The following is a 25,739-nucleotide window of genomic DNA, read 5'->3' as shown; positions in this document are numbered from 1 at the left end:
TGTGGGCTACAGCGGTGGTTCTCAACCAGCGGTCCGGGGCCCTCTGACAGGCTGCGAGCAGGTTTCAGGGGGTCCACCAAGCAGGTACAGTATTAGACTCGTGGGGCCCAGGGCAGAAAGCCAAAGCCCCATCGCATGGGGCTGAAGCCTGGGGCCCTGAGCACTGCCACCCAAGGCTGAAGCCGAAGCCTGAGCAATGTAGCTTTGTGGCAGCCCCTGTGGCATTGGGTCCTCCAGGCAATTGCTCTGCTTGCTACCCCCTAATGCCAGCCCTGGCTTTTACATGCAGAAAACCAATTATTGTGGCACAGCTGGGCCGTGGAGTTTTTATAGCATGTTGGAGTGGGCCTCAGAAAGAAAAAGGTTGAGACCTCCTGGGCTCTGGGAAAGACATGTCCTTGGGAGCACTAAGACTATCCTTACACGGGGTATATACAACTCAGAAGCTGTCAACAGGCTACAGCTTTTATCAAGGGAAACTGGTCAGTAAGTTTCTACTGCTGGCATCCCTCGGAGACTTTAAATACACTGCACCAAAAGGCAAAACTCCATCGTTCCCTGCACTGACTGATGGCTGCAGTGAGAAATGGGGGCTTCTGTAGCTACTCTATGGCAGCCTCTGTGCTTAGAGCACACTGACAGCTTTCTGCATTTGGGCCTTGTAAGACCACAGTCGGAATTTATCTTGAAATGCTCCAGGGAGTCACAGACACTGCAGTGAGATCCCAGCATTTCTCTGCATCTAATGGGGTCTCTGCCCTTCAAATGCTGCCAGGGCCAGAATGAGTCATTCCACTGAAATGCATGTATGAAGATGGTTAACCCTTTGATTGCTGGTATTTTCCAGACTGCTAGCCAAATGGGTGTTTAGCGTCACCCTGCATTTAGCCTGGTATTCTTATTTTTAACATGGGAGCACTGAGGAAGCCAGATCAAGGATCAGGGTCCTATCGTGCGAGGCACTGTAGAACTAAGTAACAAAGAAGGCTGTCTCTGCCCCAGGAGAGTAGTCTGAAGAAAATAGACGGAGGAGACAAGGAGTGACTGGGAGGAAGAAGTAGCAATAAAATATAGTTTAATGAAAGTCTTGTCTTGCCGCTTGAGTGATGTGCAGAAGTACAAATGTACAACACGGATAAATTTTAAGGAGAGAGTTAGCCGAGGAGAAGGTTGCAGCTTCCTGAATACTATGGGGCAGGTTTCTCATTCGTAGAATCATAGAATATCAGGGTTGGAAGGGACCTCAGGAGGTCATCTAGTCCAACCCCCTGCTCAAAGCAGGACCAATCCCCAACTAAATCATCCCAGCCAGGGCTTTGTCAAGCCTGACCTTAAACACCTCAAAGGAAGGAGATTCCACCACCTCCCTAGGTAACCCATTCCAGTGCTTCACCCCACCCTTTTAGTGAAATAGTGTTTCCTAATATCCAACCTAAACCTCCCCCACTGCAACTTGAGACCATTACTCCTTGTTCTGTCATTTGCTACCACTGAGAACAGTCTAGATCCATCCTCTTTGGAACCCCCTTTCAGATAGTTGAAAGCAGCTATCAAATCCCCCCTCATTCTTCTCTTCCGCAGACTAAACAATCCCAGTTCTCTCAGCCTCTCTTCATAAGTCATGTGTTCCAGTCCCCCCTAATCATTTTTGTTGCCCTCCGCTGGACGTTTTCCAATTTTTCCACATCCTTCTTGTAATGTGGGGCCCAAAACTGGACACAGTCTCCAGATGAGGCCTCACCAATGTCAAATAGAGGGCAAGGATCACATCCCTTAATCTGCTGCCAATGCCCCTACTTATACAGCCCAAAATGTCATTGGCATCAGCATGGCAGAAAGTGAGCAAGCAGGCCACTGAGGCTGTGCAGCAGGTTAGAATCTGTGTCAGTAGTTTTGCAGCCTCTAACGAGTTAAAAGAGGTGTGCTTGTGACAGCTGCCACTGGGGCTGACACATCAGACAGAACAGGGAACCTCCAGAACTAACTGGATGACATCAAAGGTTGTTACAAGAAGGAGGGAGAAAAATTGTTCTCCTTAACCTCTGAGGATAGGACAAGAAGCAATGGGCTTAAATTGCAGCAAGGGAGGTTTAGGTTGGACATTAGGAAAAACTTCATAACTGCCAGAGTAGTTAAACACTGGAATAAATTGCCCAGGGAGGTTGTGGAATCTCCATCACTGGATATTTTAGAGCAGGTTAGACAAACACCTGTCAGGGATTGTCTAGTTATTACATAGCCCTGCCTTGAGTGCAGGGGACTGACTAGATGATCTCTTGAGGTCCCCTCCAGTCCTACACTTCTACGAATCTCAACATCTTGAGCTGAAGAGTCAGGCTCTGTAGCTAGGAGGCTGAAATCGAGAGCCACTGTGTATTATTGGGGGCGGGGAGGATACATAACACACACCGAGCAGTGGGCTATGCTTGCATCAACATTTTTGCCGGCAATCGCAGGAGGCACTCAGGCATCTCAAGCCTGGAGATGAAGGTGAGTAAACTCTCCATTGAGACAGAAGGCCACAGGGACCAGGGGAAGCAGGAATCCAGCTGCCCGTGTTGAGCAATACGGCTGAGTTGCTTCTGGCTGCTGCAGCCTCCCCACTGTTCAGTTATGGGACCACATTGGAAATCTCAGAGCATGCTGGTCTGGCATGAATATTAAGAAAACAGCACATGTAATGGTGCTCCTAGAAATATAACTTCTAATAATGATTGTATTTACATAGTGCCTTTTAGTCCAGGATCTCAACGCACTTTAAAAGCATTAATCAGTCACATCAAAGTAAACTGAGGCATAGTGAGATTAACTAATTGCCTAATTAGTCACACAGTGAGTCATTGACAGAGCTGGGAAAGGAACCTAGGAATCCCGACTGTCTAAATTTCACATTTTTCTAGAGTGCCAACCACGCCAGCCCCACATTTTAACCACCAGGCCATACCGCTCCCTCCCAAGCAAATGGCATGTGCTTCACAGGCAGACAGAAGGTGCACACCCAGCCTCCCCTTCCTCGTCTGTTCACAAGAGCATGCTGGAGTGATGCAACCCCCGGGAATGCCAGGCAGGGTCAGTAGGAAAAGCCTGATAACGTGAGAGAGAACGGTTGTATGCCTAAATGCTGACACGGACATTCCCAGATGCTGACGACACAGCGTCAGACCCTCAGGGCACCGTCTCCAAGTGGAAGGGCACCGCCGATGACATTTATACCACAATCCCTCGGTTGTTGTGTGGAGCGGGCCAAGGGGGAACGTGGCCATCACACATGTGAAATGAAAGTCAAGCCACTCAAAAGGGAGACAATGCTCGGTTGTTAGGCTTCCCCAGCAGCGCAGCCCACTGCAGCTCCCATTAACTCCCAGCAATTACCTCAGTGACAGGACCGTTTCCTTAGCATGCTCACAAACTTTACCTCCTAGACAGATATTTTAACAACTCCTACACATACACCTGAGCCGGAGCCCGCTAAAGTCAAGGGAAGACTTTCCATCAGCTTCAATAGACATTGGATCGGACCCTGTTGCAAAAATTGATTAGCCTCAGCTTCATGGAAATCAGACATTTAGGGTATGTCTACACTGTAGCTAGGCACCCGTGGCTGGCCCATGCCAGCTGACTTGGGCTTGCAGGGCTTGTGCTGTGGGCTGATTCATTGCTGTGTGGACTTCAAGGTTCGGGCAGGAGTCCGAGCTTTAGGTTCCTCAGGGCCTAGAGCCCAGGCTCCAATCCAAGCCATGGCATGGGCCAGCCACGGGTGTCTAATTGCTATGTACACATACCTGAGAGACCTGTTCACCCAGGAGAGGGACAATAACCACTGACCAATAGATGAATCACTCAGAGACAGACACGACTCACCTGAATGAGCTAACTATGCATAACTTGGCTAAGGGGTGATTAAAGAACTGGGAGATCTGCTAACAGCCCACAAATATCTACCAAGGAAGGAGAGGAGTTACATAATGCGATACATGGGGATACAGCTAGGGGAGAACACTAAGAAAAGGGAGAGTTCTGGCTGCGTATCAGGAAAATCTTCCTGCCCGTGACTTGTATGAGACTGCAGAATAGCCTCCTGAGGGAAGGGATCACTTCTACCTAGTCTATATCTCTTAGGCACTTACGTTGCCCCATTACCATAGTACCTGAGCAACTCACAGTCTTCATTATATTGATCTTCACAACAGCCCGTCAGGTAGGGCAGTGCTGTTATCCGCATTTACAGATGGCAACCAAGGCCCCATTCCTCAAAGTTCCTCTGCTCAGCCTTGCGATGCCTCCCTCCTGACAGCCTACTGCCTGGCGGAATCCACAGCCCTGAGCGATGCACCCTGGCTCGCCATACAATGCATGGGGAGAGTTAGGCACCTAAGAAAGGGACCCTCAAGAACCAGGCGGCTGAGGAAAGAGCTGTCTAAACTAGCCAGGAATGCAATGCCCAGGAGATGGGCTAAGGCTCCTTGTTTCCGGGAGGTCTGTGGCAGAATGGAGTTGGGTTTCCTGCATTGCAGGCTCGCATCCTACCTACAGAATCATCCACCTTTGAAACCCATCTGGGCAAAGCACAAGAGAATATCCTCCAGGGAGCAATCCTGCGCCAACCAGGAGATGGACTGGATGATACAGTAGGACGTTGCCCATTTTATCTTCTATTCTTAAGGTCACAAGAGCCCTTTCCCCAACACACACAAGAAACAGCAACGTTTTTGAGGCCAAAGCACAAGATCTGGAGACTCAAAGATAACAAGCAGGGATCCACCATCCCTCACCACAGCAGTGTTTCATCAACAGCAGCTACAGGGCCTAAAACACTTGGAGCTCAGGAAATGTCAAAGTTAAGGGTGCACCGTGTCATGATTATTCCTTATTTTTATTACATTAGAAAAAGGCCCCAACTGAGATCAGGGCTCCATTGGACTAGGCACTGTACAAGCACCTCGTAAAAGAGAGTCGCTGCTCCAAAGAGCTTTCAATCTAAACAGACAAGAGAAAGGATTATCACCATCCTCGTTTTACAGATGGGGGACTGAAGTATTTAGGGTATGCCTACACTGCATTGTGAACCAAGGTCTGTGAGACCCAGGCTTGTGTTTCCCAGCACACACCTGAGTGTCCACACTGCATTGTAAACCTGGGTTTACACACTGCATCCATACTGCAACGTGACAGGGCTTGGACGCAAACCACAGCAGGACTCAGGCTCTGACTCCTAGCAGGGTCCTAGGACCCAGGGACCTAAGTTCTTGCTGACTCTAGTCAGACTGATTTGTTTGTGGACAGAGAGGGGGCTCGGGCTCAAACCTGAAAAAGAGCCAGGGCTTAGTATGTAGTGTGGACATACCCAGGGAAACCAAATGACTGAGCTAAGGTCATGCAAAGCTGAGATTTGAACTCATATATAGTGAGTCCCAGGCTAGGGCTCTTCTCACAAGAGCTTCATGGCACTTTAACCCTGCCCTCTCCTGCATAGGCATTCCCACAGAGATCATAAGCTGATTCTTAACTAAGACAGGATTTGGGCCAGGAGCTTTTAAACCAACGCTCCTTCCCGGGTTCTGCTGCATTGTTCCCTCATCCACTCTATGCCCCCTGTTCGAAGCAAACAGTCTATTCTTTTCTTTGAAGTCAACACCTTGCAGGCCACAGACTGCCATCCACCTTCCCTTTCCGAGTGTCTGTGTGATCCCCTCCAGTCAGATTGCCAGCACACAACCAAGAGCAATTCCTGTACGATCCAGGCAATAGTGTTTTGACACTGACACTGCCAGTGGGGGCCCAGAGTTTGGCTATTCTTCACAACACAGAGCTGTTACAAAAGGATAACCATGGTGGCCAGCCTTGCTGCCCTGCATGTGGTTCCCTACAGGTCCTGCTAATAAATTGGGCATCACAGATTCACTTTGTAACTTGAGGAAGTTACTTTTCGGCCTCAGCTTCCCTATCTGCAAAGGGGGCTTGGGAGAAGGATGGTCCAGTTATTAGGGCATTAGCTGCCACTCATCTAGGTTCAATTCCCTGCTCTGTTACAGACTTCCTGTATAACCCTGTGCAAGTCACTTCACTCTGTGCCTCATTTTCCCCTTTGAATAACAGCACTTCCCTACCTCAGAGAGTCAGTATGAGCATAAGTGCATTACAGATTGTGAGGCACTTGGGTATTACAGGGAATGGTGGCCACAGATCCACAAAGGTTAGACAGATAATAGAACCTTACCACACTTACAGGGCTGTTGTGAAGATTAATGAATGTGCATAAAGTGTTTTGAACATGCAAAACACTATATAAATGCTAAGTATTATATCAATTAATTATCAACTCTGCAGCCAGATTAAATTTGAATAGTAAATGGTTTTGTAAATATACTCGTTGCGAGAAAGTCTTGGGCAAGTTAAAGTCACTCAGGTTTAAAGGTATCACCACTGTGTTATACTGGAATCATACTGGAATAGCTCCGTTGTAAACAATGGAGTTCCATAGTTATAAGCCAGAGCAACACAGTGGTGAATGAAGCCCTAAATTCCTGTTCTCACTGGATTTGTTTTAAATGGAATCACTTATCTTTTAACAGGCACATCTTCCAACTCTCCTCATCACAAGCAGTTTCCATGGAGCTAATAATGAAAAGGCCAATGCCCAGGGAAGAGACGTTACCCCCTGCCCTGGTTTCATCGCCTAATGTCTCTTTCCCAGTTTGTCCTCAGAAGACTCAGTCAGTCAGTCAGTCCCCAGGCCTGAAAAATATTCCAAGCACTTGATCCCTTCCCCCTATACCCCACAAGACAAATCTACGGCTGTCACAATGTGGAAAGGAGTTCGGCGGTCGAACAGATGCATTCAACTGGATTTCAACATCAATTAGCCGCTACTCGGGTCAGCGAGAATCAAATGGAGGCCAGGGCGGTTATGCTTTTTATTTCAATTATCCTACATTCATTTTCACACGCTACATGAAGGAAATAGTCTTTTCTCACAGCATTTGACTGAATGCCACCAGCCTGGTGGTCACTACAATTTTTGGCAAGTTTTGAGAACATTGTATTTTTATGTAATCCAATGGGGAATGTGAGACAGGTCCCACTCTGTGTCCAATCCACAGAAGATTTGAGTCTGTTACAGACCAAGTAGGGCAAGCCGTGGGAACTCTGGCTTTTTTTTAGCTCTGGAAGACCTGGGTTCAAGACGCAGTGTTTTGGCCAACATGACTATTACACTTGTTTTGAGCAAACTCACAGTCCTGAGCTCTAACCACCAGATAACACTGCCTCAAAGACTTTAAGGCCAGAAGGGACCATCATGATTATCTAGTCAGAGGTGAGGAAACACTGTAGAATGTGCCATAGGCGCCGTTTTCTTCTGTGCCGGGGGGGCTCAACCCCTCAACCCCCACCCCTACTCCACCCCTTCCTGCAAGCCCGCACCCTTGCCCTGCCCCGCCTCTTCCTGCCCCTGCTCTGCCCCAGGCCCCGCCCCCACTCCACCCCCTTCCCCAAAGCCTCACCCCCGCCTTGCCTCTCCCCCCCTCCGCTCCGCCCCGTCCCACCTCTTCCCACCCAGTTCCACCCCTTCCCCAAGTGCGCCCCATCCCCGCTCCTCCCCCTCCCTTCCAGCACCTCCTGCACATCGTGGAACAGCTGATTGTGGCGGGCGGGAGGCGCAGGGAGGGATGGGGAGGAGTTCATCAGCAGGGCCACTGGCAGGCAGGAAATGCTGGGGGGGCAGGAAGAAGCCGGCTGCCTGTGGGTGCTAAGCACCCGCTAATTTTTTGGTGGGGGCGCTCCAGCAACCATTATCTGTACTACAGTGATGTCTTAGGCCCATACAGAGATTAAGTTTCCCTGGTGCTAGATATTGTACATATATCAGAGACAATTCCTGCCCCACAGAGCTTATGTTCTAGATCAGCGGTCTCCAAGCTGTGGGGAGTGCCCACCTGGGAGGTGGGTTGGGGGGGAATGTTTGAGGGGACATGCAGCAGGGCCTGGACCAGCCCCCATGAGGGGCGAGGAGGGAGCACCTCCCAGCACTGCTCCAGCCCCAGCCGCAGCTCTGCTCTGCTCCCAGCCCAGCTCCGGCCCCAACAACAGCTCCACTCTACCCCCAGCCGCAGCTCCAGTCCACCCCCTGCTCCGCCCCAGCCCACCTTTGCCCCCAGCCACAGCTCCACTCCGCCTCATGCTCTGACCCCAGCCCAGCTCCACTCCGCCCCCTGCTCTGCCCCCAGCCCAGCTCCACCTCTAGCCCCAGCTCCTTCCCTGTCCCCAGTTCTGCCCCCAGCTTGCAGTCAGCCCAAGCGACTGAGAAAGCAGTGGCTGTGCAGTAATGGGGGAGCAGGTGTGCACAGATTTCATTACTGGTAAGGGTGGGAGGGGCACAAGAGGAAATAGTTGGGCACCACTGAGCTAAATAGGCATCACTGAGCTAAATAGACAGGACAAAAAGTATGTGAGGAAACAGAAGCACAGAAAAGGAAAGTGACTTGCCCAGGGTCCTGCAGCAGCTCAGTCCTCAGTGGCTGAGCTACCAATAGAACCCAGCACTGGCGCTCATTCCTGTGCCCTAACCACTAGATGACACTGTCCCAGTTGAGGAAGGATTGCAGAATGGGCTCCGAACTAGTGGACCTGCAAATGTTAGCTGTCACTGGAGTCTTTCCTCTGTCTCCCCACCCTACCAATCATCTGCAGTTTCAATAAAAAGTCTGTCAGTGCACTTACCGGCAGCAATGTACTGCGTGGAATCCAGACGGCTTTTATGAGCGCATTAGCTGGCTGGCATATGGGACCTTACTGCCAGCCACAGAACGAGAAACATTTTAAACAGACATGAATGGAAAAGCAAGGACACCACCAGGAAAGATGATGTTTACTTCTTCGGCACTTTTCAAGTCATTCTAGCATGCAAATCCCACTGAGCCAGATCTGGGAACTTCACTAGCGACGCCTGGTGCAATGCCATCACCTGTTGTCGCTCTGACCTTAGTAATTGGTCCTTAGTAGACTATGTGTGGGTTTGCCTGAGTAGTAGTACATATTTCCACCCCCACTTGGAAGGGCAGGCTCCAACCGCCGCCTGTCGGTTGCCTGTCATGACCTATTCAGAGTCAGATGTTCCATGACTAAAAATATCTTCCAGTTTGCTTGTTCCCTTACACACATTCTATTCTGTGTCAAGTCCCAGGGATGCACCTGCAAATGTGCTGAATGTCTCCAAGCAGATTGCAATATAGATCATTATATCCTGTCCACATTCAGCCAATCTACAGGGACGATATTCTTCGCTGCCTACTGTAAACTTGTTATGAATTGCTGCTGCTTGCTGTTAAACAACTGCCACCTCCCACCCACCCCAGAGGTAGCTGCATGTGGGTGATGAGTGAAACAATTCCATGATAGCTCTAGCTCATATGGAATTAGGCATGGTCAGAGCTCAGAAGACATGAAGATGTCTTGTGTAAGTGTACTGAGTGGCAAAGACTTTGCACAGTAAAAGGCTCATTTTGCAGAGAGGTCAATGTCTCTTCAGTAGTACATAGGCTCATCCCATCTCATGATGTACTAATGAGAGGATTGATCCAAAGCTCCTTGGAATCTTTGAAAAGACTTCCACTTTGACTTCACTGGGCTTTGGGTCAGGCCCTGAGAGCATTTCAGTTTCAAAACTTGCACTATCCTTGCTTCCTATGTACTCTGAGCCCGATTCAAAGAGTTATCATTGACATATAAAGCCCTCTATGGTCTGGCCTCTCCCCTTCATCAACATAACTGAGATTAACTGGAGAGCTTTTGCCAACAGTCCTGAGAGTTGAACTTCCAGATCTTGCATTCACTTCCCTGGCTGGACTGATTTAGCCTCAATTTTATTGGCTTCGGGATGTTGTGGAAGACACATTAGCCCACATCTACCTAGTGTGAGGTTCTTGCACCTTCCTCTGAAGCATCTCATGCTGGTGACGGCGAGAGAGAGGACACTGGACTAGCTGGGTTTGATCCAGTCTGGAAGATCCTATTTTTCCAATGATTCACTCATATTTGCATCTAATGAGAGTGATGGAGGTGACTCTACTGTACGCTATTCTGGAGTGGGAGGCATCTATATTGACAGGCTCTATGCTGGGCACATTGTATAAAATTTCTCTACGTTCATCCAGATGGTTGGGTAGACACATTTTCTAAATCTCCAGATAAAACCAGAAAGGCTGGCAGCTATTCACATAGTACCTTTGGAAATCACTAAAGGCTGCGATTAGGATTAGGATTTTGCTCAGTGGCTCCTTGGCAGTTTAAGGTAGGTTTTTCTGGAGAGCAGCCACCACCCAGATTAGCACTCAGAAAACTCACAGCCAGTTCTTCAGCAACACAGGGAATTTCTTTTGTGTGGGGCAGGGAAGGTGTCAAACAGTCCTGATGGTTGCTGGCATTCAGAATCCACGCAATCAATAGAATCAACCTGAAACTACTCAAAAGAGGGCTGGGTGTCAAGGCATGGAGAGGCAGAGAAATGTTTATACAAGGTGCTCAGATTTTTCTAAGAATGTGACAGGTGACAAAAGCAAATCCACCTAAGGAGAACACTTAGCCAACCCAGTAAAACCTCAATCCCTGGGAACCTTCAACCGGGATCTCATTCTTAGCTAATTGTGACTTTCTAAAAGTTTGGCCAGAGAGCTGAACAGAAGCTTTAAAACTAAAACCACCCTGAATGGATTAGTCTGATCCTTCTGAGCCTTTTTTCCAAATGGCTGGCTATCACATTGTGTGAGATTGGGAATTCCAGCATCTCCTGTTACATGCAGGAGCATACAGTTTGCACGCATGAGCAGAGTGGCTTGACTACTTCCAGCTAATACCTGGTCAGTGCTTGGAGAAGGATCTTTACTGGGCCAAAGCCAGAAGTCCTCACTCAGGTAAAACTTCTATTAAAGTCAGTGGAAATTTTGCCCGATGTCTTTGCTCGGGGATTTGACCCGAAATTAGAAATGAAAGGTCCAAACCAGAAAAGTTTCTAGGGTCCTATTGCTTAAGAATGGGATAATAGATATGGTGGCTGCATAATACCCCTAAGTATGACCTGGCTCATACCCCAGCATCTTGAAATAAGAACCCCACTGGGTATCCTAGTGTAAGTATGAGTGTTCAAGGGGTGAGAAATTTTTTTCATCAATCAAAATAAAATCTGGTGAGCCAGATAAACCTGCTTTGCCAAGGAAACAGATCCAGAAATACTGCATGACTGGCATTACCTTAAAAACGACCGGTGTGGGGCTAGTCACATTTCAGCCCTGCCCACACTACAATTGTAACAGATCCAGCTCTGTTGTCTCCCGGCCTGGTTACAACACACTTAGAAGTTGTAGTGTAGATGGGAACCCATCATATTCTCAGAACTAAGCTAAAATATTGGACACTTTAGGGATTTAACCCAGTTATAGGGACAGGGTCAGACCCCACCAACACTACGACTTCTAACAATGTTGTATCCAGCTCAGGGGACAAAAATGTTATAATTGGATCCCTTGATTCCGTTACAGCAGGTGTAGATGGGGCTTTCAATTCAGTCTTCACTACCACAACACCCACAGCCAGTGAAGGTAGGGGAATCGGATCATAACGACTACATGCTGGGGTTACAAGGGAATTGCACCTAGTATGCAACCCATCCCAGCCTTGAAAAAACACCACTGTACAACTAACTAGATACTTTTGGGGAAGGTCTTTGCCTTCTTTTGAATCATTAAGGGTTGGTCTACACTACACAGTTAGGTCGATGCAAGGCACCTAACTCTGGAAGTGTCTACACTAAAATTTCTCTCCTGGTAACGTAACTGCCCTGCTACTCTGTCTTAATAACTCCACCTCTGTGAGAGGCATAGAGTCAATGTCGATGCTGTTAGGTTGACACAGTGTCAGTGTAGACACTGTGTTGCTTACATTAACTGTTACTGGCTTTCAGGAACCATCCCACAATGCCCCATGCTGACAGTACAATCGATACAAGCACTGCTAGTGAGGAGACGCACTGCTGACACAAGTGTAGACCCACACGAGCGATGTAATTACTGCGGCGACTATATGCCGATGTAACTTAGGTCGACTTAACTTTGTAGTGTCAACATGCCCAGAGTTTTGGCCACTGCAAGAAGCAGCACATTGAACTTGACAGGCTGCCGCTGATCCCGTGTGCGAAACTTAGTGCTTCCCAATTCTTTGCTGGAATTGCATAGACCTCATTTCCTTCAGACTCATACTTAATGCAGCTCTCTAGGCACTTTCCTTGCCAGCATAACAACAATAGACACCTGCTAGATCTCTAGTGTGTAAAGTATTTTATAATCATATATCGTACTCTGGAATTTCTTGCCTCTCACAAATGCCCGGTCTGCCAAATGCTGTAGGGAGAGTGACACACACAGGACCAGATCCTCATCTGGTGTAAAGCATCATAGCACCACTAAATCTGATTTACATGACATGAGGGTCTGACCCACGTTCAAATGCTGTTAGACCCACAGCAGAAAGAAGCAATGGAGGCCTAGCTTCCCTGCTGGACTGAGACAATGGAAAAAAATGTTTCTTTCACAGAAACATTGACAAGCTGCTGGCACTAAATGGATTTGGAGCCGTATGTCCTGTCTCTTCAAAGACTGTGATACTTGGGAAAGAGAGAGGGATGGAGGGAACTGACTAGTTGGCACTTAGTGAAAAGAAGAGCACAGGAGCAGAAAAAGAACTCGCACAAGTGGACCATAAGCATGAGGTCACCTGTAAGAGCTGCCCACTGTGGATGAAATCCTGGTCCCATTGAAGTCAATGGGAGTTTGGGCCGTGACTTCAGTGAGGCCAAGATTCCACTCCCATGTAGTGCAGAGGATTTCAAAAGCCTGTTACATTATTCTGAATCACTATCTCTTGTGCAGTGTTGTTATAAATCAACCTGTTATAGGGGTTGAGATCAATTGTTCTCCATGTCCAGCACGGTTAAGACAAGAAGCAATCGGCTTAATCTACAGCAAGGGAGATTTAGGTTCAATATTTGGCTTTTTTTTTCTGATAAAAGGAATGCATTGCCAAGGCAGGTTGTGGAATCCGCATCACTGGAGGTTTTCTCTGAATAAGTTAGACAAATATTTGTCAGGGATGGTCTAGGTCAGTAACACTCAGACCTCAGCGATTCAGAAGCCAAATTAGCGATCAACATTACCCTAAAGAGACACAGTAGTGTGAATTCATTGTTTCTTTTACTATAGTACTATTCGTATTTAAACAGTATGCCAGGGAAATATTTAGTTTATATATATATACATATATATATATATATATATATATTATTCTCACAGCAAATAAGGGTTAATAACTTAGTGCAATTTGATAACTTAATTGGTTAATAACATAGTCAAAGCATCCTGATTGGTTAATAACTTAGACTGGTTAATAATTAAGTGGTTTACTATCATGTGCTGCAAAGCACTGCAGGAGACTCATTAAAGAGACATTTGCGGCTCGCGAACCACAGTCTGAGTATCACTGCTCTAGGTATATCTGGTCCTGGCACAGCACAGGTGGCTGCTATCGAGTCCTTTCCAGCCCTACATTTGTCTGCTGCTGTAATAAAGTTTGTCTCACAGATGCCTCCCATTCTCATTTGCGATCGTCCTGACCGGCACATTCACATTCACAATCGCTTGGACGACCACCCTTCCTCATGGCAGCTATAGCTGCTACTAACATGGCAAAGACACATGGGCAGCGGGTATAAGAGGCCAGGGGAGGCTAAGCCTCCCCAAACAGCCGGCCCGCCGCCTTTGGAGAGCGTTGCTGCTGAAAGGGGACTCTGGCTATAGCCCTGTCTGTGGCCCTGCCCGCGCTCTGCCCTGGGCCCTGCTCTCACTCATTCTCTTCCGCATGAGGCCCCGCCCGCCCTCCGCCTCTGCCCGTTCCCGCTCCGCCCGCATGGGGGCCGGGAGAGGAGGCGTGCTCAAGCGGTGAGCGGCCGGCCAACTGGCCCGCTGGCACGCGGGCCGGGACCTGAGGGAGGAGGCAAAGAGGTGCGAGCGGCGAGTGGGCCTCGAGGGAAGAGGTGGGCGGGGGAGAGGACCGAGCAGGGGCAGAGTGTGTGTGGGGCTTCGAGAGGAGGAGGCCGCGTGGAGGTGGGCCCTGGGGCAGGGCCATGGTCTGGGGATGCCTAGCCTCCCCAAATAGAGGAGTCACATGCCGCCCATGAAAAGACATCTCAGAAGAGTACTGAGTGTATTTTTATCTATCTTCTCATGGGATTCAGCAGGTGGAAATGAGGAAAGCCAGCACCGTGCGACCTGCCAGGTCTCGCTGCATTGCCAAACATGCCATGAACCACAGTTTGAGAACTCGGCTATAGAAGAGCAAGAGAAAGCATTTTCCCTACTCCAACGTGCATTAGCACATGCCTCTCTTGCTAGTCTTTAGCCGTTAGCCATTGATGACATTGTGTTTCCCCCTCTTTGTGGTTTTTTGATGCTCCCACAAAACAGTCTATGGTGATGAGCTAAAGACAACATTATCAAGTTGGAGATCACAAAGCCAGAGGTGGTTTAAAATCGTGTGTTATGGTAGACCCGTTCAGGCAGAGTGATTTCCTTACCATACTGGAATCACACTGTCACAGACATTGTAGCAACTGCCAATTTCCCCCATCTTCTGGGAGCCGCCCAGAACAGTCATTGGGGGGTAATTTATTTGGCTACCAACGTTGGCACTAACTTACTTACCAGACATACACCTAGCTCACCAGTTATCCATTGGCAATTTGTCTTTGTCCATGCATACCTGGGCAGGCCCTGTCTCTCTATTAGCTATTTTACAATTTTACAATACAATTCATCCACCAGCCCTGCTCGCTGGAAAGGGGGGATAAAGTGTTCAGCAAGCAATGCAATGCTGAGCCAGGGGATTAAGGCACTGAATGGCTAGCCTGCCAAGAGTTGGTGTGAGCTGCCCCAGTATTGTCTTGGACTGAAGGATTAACCTTTTACCACTAAAGGATTTTATTTTTCTCCTGACGAGGTCTAAGATTATGGGGCATTAGCATTTCTTGTTCACGCCATTATTCCAAACAGCATGGCCTAGGATTCACCCTGGGAGACCTGCTCCTAAACCCAGTCAGCTCCTTGCACTAAACAGACTCAAATCCTAGCCCCCTAGTTAGACCAGAATTTGAAACACAAATGCACAGGCTGGGGGCAGGGGAGAGAAAGCTACTCCAAGTCTTCCCAGAGCATAGGCGTCTTTCTGGAGTCCTCTCTGATCACCACAGAAGCAGCAAGTGGGAGCTGTTTCACTATGAGCACTTCTCTAGTAGTCAGGGCTCGGCGAGGCAGAGAGAAGGGGCCGTTACAGTGAAACGCTTGATTCAATGGGCAATGACAGTCCAGTGTTACGTAGAACCATAGAGGTTTCAGGGGCACATGCTGGTACAGATCTGCCTCTTTTCAATTGCTGCATGTAGTTAAGGCTTTGTCTAAATATCATGGTTCAAACTCTCAAGACTAGGTTTACATCTGGCAGCCAGACCCCAGAAGATGGCTCTGGGCTGTACCCAGACATCTCATCAGCAGCTGATGGAGCTAGCAAGGGAATCTGATGGGCTGGGCTGATTATATGTCGCTCACCTGTCTTAATAATATGTCCCAACCCCAAGCCACATTGGCCATGCCTCCAGCCCAGCACTGCCCCTGCAGATTCGTACCAGCTTCTGCCCTTGTGCAGATCCCCCACAGCGGCATTTTAGCTTATCTGGAAATGACATGTGTCATTGCCTGATGGGGCATGGTTAAACCTGTGCTAGGTAAAGGTGCATGCTCCCCATTTACTGGACAGGCCAGGGGGCTTTCAGCAGCGCTGGCCTCTCTGGCTAATCCTCGCCTAAAAGGGCAGGAGATGAGGGGAAAGGAGACAGCTATTTGGGAGGGTTGTGGTCCTACAGATCAAGCTGTGTCATAGACTTTGCCCCATTCACCCTCTCTTTCTGGCCGTTGCTTCCAGTTGGCAGTTGTGGGAGCGTCACTCAGCTCTCAGAGACTGGGGTGAAATCCGGGCCCTACTGAAGTCAATAGAAGCGTTGCCATTGACTTTAGTGCAGAGACAGATTAAGATTTATTGTGGCCCTAGGCACAAAGAACATTTGGGCCCCCCCCATCTCCCTTTCCATTGGGCCCCGCCCCTGCTCCTCCCCTTCTCCCCAAGGCCCTGGCCCCTGGTCAGACTGGAAGCCGGAGTCAAGCCATGGCAAGAGCTGCCTGGTGAGCCCCAGACCCTCCACCTACCCTGGGTGGCGCACCTCAGGGGATTGGATATGGGCCAGGGGCTGCTCTTGGGCACCCCAACCCCCCACCCAGGACAGGTGGAGTGGGGCTCAGGCCAGCCCCATGTGGGAGAAGTGGGGGGCTCAGGTGAGTGGCTCAGGCCAGCTCCATTGGGCGGGGGGAGCAGGGCTTGGACAAGCCCCGCGTGGTGTCCCATTTTCCCTGTAGAAAATATGCTCACCCTACCACAGCCTAGCTCCAGGGGCAAGAGAACAAGCAGGGGGCAGGGCTACGATTCCAGCAGTGGTGATCCCCCCACTTCTATACAGGTTCCGGCATTCCTACGGGGGCCCCCCAAATTGCCCAGGGCCCCTGGGCACAGGCCCCATGGGCCTGTGAGTTAATCTGCCACTGCTTCAGTGAGGCCTGGATTTTGCTCAGGGTTTGCATGAGCCCAGCTCTGTAATGTCTCCATCCTCTTCCTTCCAAATGCTGAGATGCCTCACGGGCCTCCTGGTGCCGGGGGTTTCCCATGTAATTTCCCCATAGCCCTGGTGGCCAGACTACCAGCCCAAGTGGTCATCATGGTAACCTCACAGCAAACCACCCTGCATCGCATAGCATCACCTGGCTCACCTGTCTGAGCTTTGCTCCCACCATGGAGGCACTGCTGTCCAGCACGAACACAACATTCTTCGGCAGTGGAGGGAGATTCTGAGGGGCAAAGTAATGCACGAAGTATCCATTCAAGATCTGAGGGTGGGGGAGAAAGACAAGGACACCTGGCAGGTCACAATAATGTCAAGCACACCCGTCACCAGGACACTTTTGCCACTTGCAACTGGAGGGCACGGTCCTGCCCTCAGTGAAGTCAAGTTTTGCCACACACCTCAATGGGAGCAGTACTGGTCCTTAATTCTGAATAGCATCTTTTGTACCAATGACGTCCCCAAATGCTGAGCAGAGCTAGATGCTGCTACATGGTGCAATGGGGAATCAGAGCAGAGGCGGAAAAGAATTAAGTGGTTCTGGTTGAATGGGGAAGAGAGATTTTCAGCTGAGATTTTAAAGGAGCCAGTGGCACGGACGGAGACAGGAAGGCTGTTACAGTTGGCAGGAGCCACAAAGAGGACACGGTAGGGCTAAAGGAAGCAGGGAATGGTGGAGATAACTGAGGGCAAGGACAGGCAGGGTTTAAAGACAAAGGTGGCTTTTGACTGGCTCCTGAACAAATGGAGTTGTCTGAGGATGGGCAGCCCTGAAGGGCCAGGCAGCTCTGCCTGGCAGGAGAAGTGGACAGGGCTGTGTGGGTGGTCTCCACTGCTGGGACAAGGCTCCCTGTGTGTCTTGCTTCCCTGTTGCCACAGCTGCAGCACCCCGCAACCGGTGGTTACCCACCTCTGCTGGTGAAGCTGGCAGTGACTCTGTGAGTGGGGAGCTGAAGGCTGCACCCCAGCAGTGCCGAGTCCCCTGCTGGACAGAACCCCCTCCAGAACCCCCTTCCCCCAGCCTTTCAGTGCAATTCCCGGGCGTCTGTTTCCCCTGCTAGAAAAAGCCCAGGGGAAGTGGACAGAGCTGTGCTGAAGGGACAAAATGAGGTGGGAGCTGTGTCTGGCAGGGACTCGGGTACTCACAGGGAGCAGCCTTCCCTGCTGATCTCAACCCTTCAGCATGGCCCCATTTGCTTCCCCTGGGCAGGTAGGAGCAAGACAGTTAGGGAGCTGGGTCCTGGCAGCCAAGACCATCCGACAGCTGCGAGAGAGGAAGGCTTCTTCAGCTGCCAGGTGGTGAGTACCGCCCTGCCCCTGGGGGTACCAAGCACTCCTCCTGCCCTGCTTCTAGCCCCCATGAGTACCAGGCCCCCTTTCCCCTCCCCAGACCCTGTGAGGGGGTCACACATGAGACATGAGTCTCCAAAGTGGGTGCTCCGCAAAAAAAGTTTGGGAACCTCTGGTCTAGGTAAAAGAGTATGAAGGCTTGGACATGGATGCCAAGCAGAGGAGGGAGGAAGGCAGTGAGGTTGCCTCAAAATAGGCGATGCAGAACCACTTGCCATAATTCATGGAGGACGTTGACAAGCTGGAAAGGGTTCAGAGATGAGCCACGAAAATGACTAAAGGCTTAGATAGGTACTGATAGACTCCAGGAAAACCATCTCTTTAACTTAAGAAAGGGAAGGTGAAGGGGTGACTTAACAGTCTCTAAGTACCAACACGAGGAATAAATATTTAATAATGGGCTTTTCAATCTAGCCGGGAAAGGTATAACAGCATCCAACTGCTGGAAGTTGAAGCTAGACAAATTCAGATGGAAATGAGGCATACATTTTTGATAGTGAGGGTAATTAACCACTGGAACAATTTACCCAATTTGTCCATCACTGGCAATATTTAAATCAAGAGTGGATGTTTTGCTAAAAGCTCTGCTCTCAGAATTCTTTTGGGGCAGTTCTCTGGCCTGTGTTATGCAGGACGTCAGACTAGATGATCACAATGGTCCCTCCTGGCCTCAGAATCTGTGAATCTCTTCAAAAATATGCATACACTGAACTTTGTCTGAAGTGCACCCATGTGCTGAGACATTGTGCAGAGGCTGGGTGGGTGGCCACCTCCCCACTGAAGCTATCAAAATAGGACTGACGTGGGTCTTCACACAGGGGTGATTTTTCAGCCTATGTGAATAGCTGGTGCAGCTAAAAAGGATATTGTTCTTTGTGTGCCTGTTTAGAGCATCAACCATAGCTATCTGCGTTCCGTTCACTAAATCTCTCATTTGCTAATAGCTGCAGTTTGGCTCATGTGAAAAATTGCTAGGTATGTGGGTAGAGCTGCTGAGTGACTTTGATTGACTGTTTTCTTACATATAATTTTTCCATTGTCCCCTTTCATGTGAATCTTTAACGCTAAAAGATAAAGTGCATGCTTGGGCTCCGAGTTTTAGTTATCTGTCATGTGGGATTTAGCTAGTTCCCTGCAGGGACCGTTGTTTTTATGTAGTAGTGAGAGTTCCCTTGTGTTGCTGTTGCATATCAGTAGTGTGTGAAGAACACATACTCTGTGACAAGAGAAGCCAACATGTGGTCCAATGAGCAGTATAATGACTGCCCTCATCTTGAGTATAGAGGTGTGGCTCTGGTAGATTACAAAGGCATGCAATGATCTGGAAGAAAGCTACTCAGCTAAAGATGGAATATCACATGCAGGGACTAGTTGCCTCCCCTGAGTCACATTCAAGATACGGGGTGTCAGTGTTGCCGGCTCTGAGAATTGGATCAGAAGTCTCCCAATAGCGGTTGTTTCTTAAAGGCTCAACTGCCAGAATCAGACTGCATTCGAATCTCAGCTTTCATGTCTTTTGAAAAAAGTAAGCTTCTAGACTGCGAGCAAGGACACCCTAGAGGCTGAGAAACCAAAAGACAACAAAAGAGAACCCAACATTTGTTATTTAAAGGATAAAATCTCATGATTTTTAAGCCAGTCTTGTGATTTTTTGGGGAAGAGGTAATTAATCATCGGTGGGGTTGGCAGTATGAGGGTGGCTGCAATCTGGTCAATGTTATACCACTTAGGTGTGGCCGTTAGGCTCCTACAAGCTGCAGAAATGACCCTCAGTTGGGGGAAATTTGTTATGGAATGTGGGCATCCAACACTGTTCAGCTACCTCTGGCATAGTCAATAGTACAAGGAAGGTCAGGCATGAGTACTGTACCTGCACATCCCCGACACTCAGCTCCCTGTTGACATCATATCGAATGATAAAATCCCCCAGAATGCCATTGCGGGCAATCTGGGCTTGTTGTACAACACTGGGACTGAAGGTCACTTTGGCTAACGTTTTCGTCTGGCCGATCACAGTAGAAGGAGGCGGGGAGATGTCATCTGGTAGGAAAACACAACCAGTGATATTACAGCTTTTCTATTTATGTCATACAGATTCACCATGACGTTATGAAATCAGGGAAGAGCAAAATAGCTGCAATAAAATAAGAACTACCCTTTTCCCTTGCAACTCTAACTGCATCCAGCCCTGACACCTTATAGTGGGATGGACAGGTTTAGTTAACTTCCCGGCCTTGATGTTATTTTGGGGGGTGATCTTAAACCTGAAGGTTGGGTATTGTCTGAATGGCTGTTAAAGTACTCTTACCAAATTTTGTAAGAGAAGTCGTTTGTCCCCAGCTCCTGGGCTAAAACCCTGCTGAGTGGGGCAGTTCTCTGCTTCCCTCTCTTCCATGCAAAGGTAGCTGCATTTCATTGAGATTGTACCAGAGTTCAGATCTGGTCTAGCAGTTCCCCAAAATTTGGGTGTGCCTACATCCATTTTTAGTACATGTTGAAAACTTGGTCAAATTCTCAGCTGATGTCAATTGGTATAGGTCCATTGATGTCAACCAGAGGTACTTATATGGCCACCTTTACAATAGTATCTGAGCATTTGCAATGTTTATTCTAAACCCTTCCCTGCCCGCCCCCCAAGGCAGGGAAGTGCCATTATGCCCATTTTACAGATGGGAAACTGAAGCACAGAGAGGCCAAGTGTATTGCCCAGGCTCACACAGGTAGTTTGTGACAGAGCAGAGAATTGAATCAGATCTCCCAAGTCCCAGGCTAGCGCTTTAACCATGGGATTGTCCTTTCTCTCTTACTGGCCGCTCCTGGAAGTGGAAGCACTGAGAGACCTCGGCATGCAGGAAAAGCAGTGAACTCATCCCATGGAAGAGGAAGGAGGACCTTCAGGAGCAACATGGACAGGGATCTTCATTCAGCCCTTTGAGGCCAACAGGGCCTGCATGGAACAGCCAGAGGAAGCAGTAAAGGGAAGAGTATATTGAGGAAGGGAAGGGTTTCCTCTTAAGCTTCAAGAGGGTCTAAGAGGAATTTCTCTGATGATCAGCTGGTGTAAATCAGCATCGCTCCATAAGATCAATAGGACAACAATGACCGATGCCAGATGCAGATCAAGCCCTCCCTCTACACTTACAGGAATCTAACGCAGGGTTTCCCGAATCTAAAACAAACCCAGAAGCATTTCAAGACACCAGGGGTGAAATCCTGGCCCCGGGTCACCTCCTCTTTGAAAAAGCTGCTTCCTGTCCACCTGTCCTGTTGAACCGGATTTGTGTCCTAAGGGTACATCTACACTGGACTAAAAGACCTGCGGCATGGCTACGGCCGGCCTAGGTCAGCTGACTCAGGCTCCTGGGGCTCGGGCTGTGGGGATAAAAATTGCTGCATAGACGTTCGGGCTCAGGCTGGATCCCAGGCTCTGGGACCCTTCCCCCTCGTGGCAATTTTACAGTCCTGCAACCTGCGGGCCAGGAACCCAAGTCAGCTGACAAGGGCTAGCCGTGGGTGTTTAATTGCAATGTAGACGCACCCTAAGAGGACACTATGAGGCAAATGAGGAAGTGTTAAGACTATTTAACAATTAGTCTTAATGGGTTTGTAAGAGAATTACCCAGTCGTGACTTTAACGAGTGTACACTCTAGATTTCTCCAGCCCCAGAAGAATGCAAGAGGAGTCATAAATGAATATCTCTTCTATTGGATTTTATCTCAGTGTTGATTCCATTTTACTTATAAGGCTGCTCTGTAATGTGATGAATTGCCTAGAGTAACATACACTCCTCAGATACAGTGTACCAGATGTGCTGGGATTGACACTTCTTTTCATCCATCTTTTCTCTCTTCAAAGATCTTGGTTAACTGACAACATGCAGGAACTGTCCAGAATTCGTAACACTGTGTTAAAAGAATATTTGCATTTTCTGATTTACTTGGAGAGCTTCACCTTCACCTGCCAGGGTTTTATCAGAGTTTGAAGGGTAGGCTGATATATTTCATAGATTCCATGGCCAGAAGGGACCATTGTGATCATCTAGTCTGACCTCCTGTATAACGCAGGCCTGAAACTTCCCTGAAATAATTCCTTGAGCAGATCTTTTAGAAAAACATCCAATCTTGATTTAAAAATGGTCAGTGATGGAGAATCCACCATGACCCAGAATAAATTGTTCCAATGGGTAATTACTCTCACTGTTACAAATTTAAACCTTATTTCCAGTCTGAATTTGTCTAGCTTTAACTTTCAGTCATTGGATCATGTTACATCTTTCTCTGCCACATTGAAGAGCCCATTATCAAATATTTGTTCCCCATGTCAATACTTCATGGACTGTAATCAAGTCATCGTCTCTTTGTTAAGCTAAAGAAATTGAGCTCTTTGAGTCTTTCACTACAAGAAATGTCTTCTAATCCTTTAATCATTCTCAAGGCTTTCCCCTGATCCCTTTCCAATTTATTTGGTGCCAGTTGTGGGCACCAGAACTGGACACAGGATTCCAGCAGTGGTCATATCAGTGCCAAATACAGAGGTGAAAACACCTCTCTTCTCCTACTTCAGTGTTAGTAAAATGCTCCAGATCACACTGGAAATGGAAGCACCCTCTTTGTCCACATCATATATCACAGGCAGTGGCTATGCAAGCTTCCCCTATGCATTTCCCTCAAACAGAAATTTCAGGGGGCTCTTACTTGGACACAGATAAGTACACCATCTGGTGAATCTAGGGATATGGATTCTAGCTCCAGCCTTGTCACGAACTTCCTGTATGACATTGGGCAAGTCAGATAACCTCTCTGTGCCTCACTTTCCCCATCTGTTAAATGAGGATAATGACACCTAATCACTTTTGTAAAGTGCTTTGAGATCAAGAAGTGCTAGGTACGGCTTTGCAATTATCCAGCACCTTTCATCATCTCAAAGCACTTCACAAAAGTGGGTAAGTGTTATCCTCATTGTACAGATCATGACGTACATTAGAGGCCTGGAGAGAGGGGTTAGGTGACTTTGCCAAGGACACCTAGAGAGTCACCAACAGGGGCAGGAATGGTGGAGGAAGTGGCTCAGACTCTGCCCAGTCAATCTTTGTCCTTTCCACTGAGACCTCCAACAAACTAGCTAGTGCCCATTGTGATGTGGAGACTTGTCAAATAAAGTAGACACATAGCAAATACGGCCTGCTCCTTACTAGCCTGGCCTCCATTTGAACTAGAGGGGAAAATCTGAGATTATATTTAGGGGGTAAATATCCAAAAGGGCTCGGACCTCTCTTTTTATAAGTTTAATTCAGTGCTTCTCAAACTTTCATACTGCTGACCCCTTTCACATAGCAAGTCTCTGAGTGCGACCCTCCTTATAAATTAAAAACACTTTTTTTATATTTAACATATTATAAATGATGGAGGCGAAGCAGGGCTTGGGCATGGAGGCTGAAAGCTCACGACCCCCTGAAAGGTCATGACCCCCAGTTTGAGAATCCCTGGTCTAATTGGACCTGCAGAACGAATGGCTTGCATGATTCAAGTGCTTGAGCTTCCATCTGCCTGATTCATGCCCACAATGAGCTAGGAATGAAGGCAAATTGTTAGATTTACCCCCAGAATTCAACTGTAGGTGCAAATCAGGACGACAAAAACAAAACCGTCCGTGCTAAAATTGACCCCTTAACATCTGTCTTCATCTGATGTTACAGAGTGAAGTGTCCAAGTAATGAAGTTTAGAGGTGAAGCCAAATTCAAACTTGATCCGAGTTTGGGAGAGTCCAGATACAGAACTCCAGCCCAGAGCTCATGCTGAGCTTTAAAATGGGAGTGTCTAGGGAGGTGGAAGGAGAGGGGGACAAAGCAAAACCTCCCTGCAGTTCACAATTTTGAGCACCAGCTGCAAAATTGAAAGGAAACTGGGGTAACTATCATAGGGTCTGGTTTTACCTGGGAATGTGAGGTGTTATCCTCATTGTACATGACCGGCAAAACATTCTCACCAAACTGCTTCATAGGGAGAGAAGGGTGACAGATGAGTAGATGGGCCCTTAGCAGGGAATTCTGGGCTCAGACGTCATGTGGAAAGTGGCTTTGTTTTGAGGTCATCTGAAGGAGCAGGAATTCCTGGCCTCAGCTTCCTCTGCGCTGTTTTATCTGTGTTACAGTGGCAGAAAGGAGCAGACACCTGCCCAGCTCAGGAAATCATTTTCCCAAACTCATGTGCCCTCTGGCTTCCTTTTGGAAAAAAACATAAACCCAGCTGGTTTGTATGTCTGTGAGCCTGCTTACAAAGGAAACATGCTAGAGAGACCTGGCTTTGCTTTGTCAGTCAGAGAGGAAACCTAATCAGAACCCCCCAAACGGCCTCTATCTTTAAAACAAAACAAACCTAAGCCCTATATCAAACTGTGGAGAAGTCTGGAGCTGAGTCTGACCTTTGTGGCTCAGATCCCTAGCCAGAAATACAACATTCACCATTGCCACTGCAACGACAAAGACTGTTGTGCTACTTCACAAATGTGAGAGTGTGGACTCTTGTCCTTCCTCAGCAGAGAGCACCTCCTCTCGGCGTGTCTTTAAGTTCCATCTGTATCCTGTTTTAAGTGCTTTATGGACACACCAGGATCTTGTTACAGCTGGAACTGCAGAGCCAGTGCACATCTAGCCAGGTGACAGGAATTTGACTCTTCCACATGCATCCTGAAGATGCATTTGGCACTTCAGAGATGTCTGAGGCTAATCCCTGACTGGGCGATGGCCAGATATGTTTTGATTGCTAGATCCATCTGAAAAATGTTCATTCATTTTGTTCGTGCTCATAGTGCCAATCACTACAGCAGGTAGGCTTTTCACTCACAAACATTCAATGCCCAGACATTGCTGGTGGGGTTCAAATATTTCCGGTCATGGTTACAGAGGCAGAAAGAACCCAGCTTGATTTTTTACCCCACGCTAGATCGTCAGGGTCAGCATTTGGTGCGGGGAAGGTGGAAGCTTCTCTTTGGTTTGCAAGCTACGGCGGTTTGAATCACTGAGAATAAATCGGGAACCCCTGTGTCTCAGGGCAAAATGTTCAGAAAGCACCTAAATGACTTGGAAGCCTAAGTCACTTTGGAAAATGGGACTTGTGTGCTTCTGAAAAACGTTACTCTCATTCTCATTTATACTGCTAATTTGGCCTTTCCTTCAAGGATCTCAAAGCACTTTTTAAATTTTAATCAACACCTATGTGAAAAATACTGTAGGCCTCATTATAGCTGTTTTACAGATGGGGACAGCCTACCAGAGAGCCTACATGACTTGCTCAAGTTTAGAGAGGGCCAGATTGTCCCCTTTACACTGAGCAGCACCTCATCCCTGAGGTAATCTTACTGGTTTCAATATTGCCACTGGAGGAGTGAGGCATCACTCAACATGAATAAGGGTGACAATCTAGACCATAAAACTCAGTGAGTATCAGATGTATGAATAAAATCCAGGAATCCTGGGTTCCAGTCCCCTCCTCTAGTCATGACATTGAAAGTGATATCTCACATAAACTTTAAGGGCCAGAGAAGACTTTAATAATAATAGAACTGGATGGGTCCAACTTTCCCTATTAAATGTTTTAAACCCCTTGCTATGTTGCACAGAATGT

The 25,739-nt window shown here is 48.2% G+C and overlaps 1 protein-coding gene across 1 annotated transcript in view; it reads right to left on the bottom strand.

Moving 5' to 3' along the window:
- Positions 1–25,739, bottom strand: part of ITIH5 (inter-alpha-trypsin inhibitor heavy chain 5) — a 61,815-nt gene that overhangs the window by 20,278 nt on the left and 15,798 nt on the right. The window contains exons 6-7 of the mRNA XM_038387715.2: positions 19,986–20,155; positions 16,914–17,030 (exon numbers count right to left, since the gene is read on the bottom strand). Coding sequence (XP_038243643.2) covers positions 16,914–17,030; positions 19,986–20,155 — 287 coding nt within the window. The remainder of the gene's footprint in view (positions 1–16,913; positions 17,031–19,985; positions 20,156–25,739) is intronic.

This window comes from Dermochelys coriacea, chromosome 1 (genome assembly GCF_009764565.3).
Source record: "Dermochelys coriacea isolate rDerCor1 chromosome 1, rDerCor1.pri.v4, whole genome shotgun sequence".
In the NCBI taxonomy this organism is placed as follows: domain Eukaryota; kingdom Metazoa; phylum Chordata; order Testudines; family Dermochelyidae; genus Dermochelys; species Dermochelys coriacea.
This window is presented reverse-complemented; position numbering and strand designations above follow the sequence as displayed.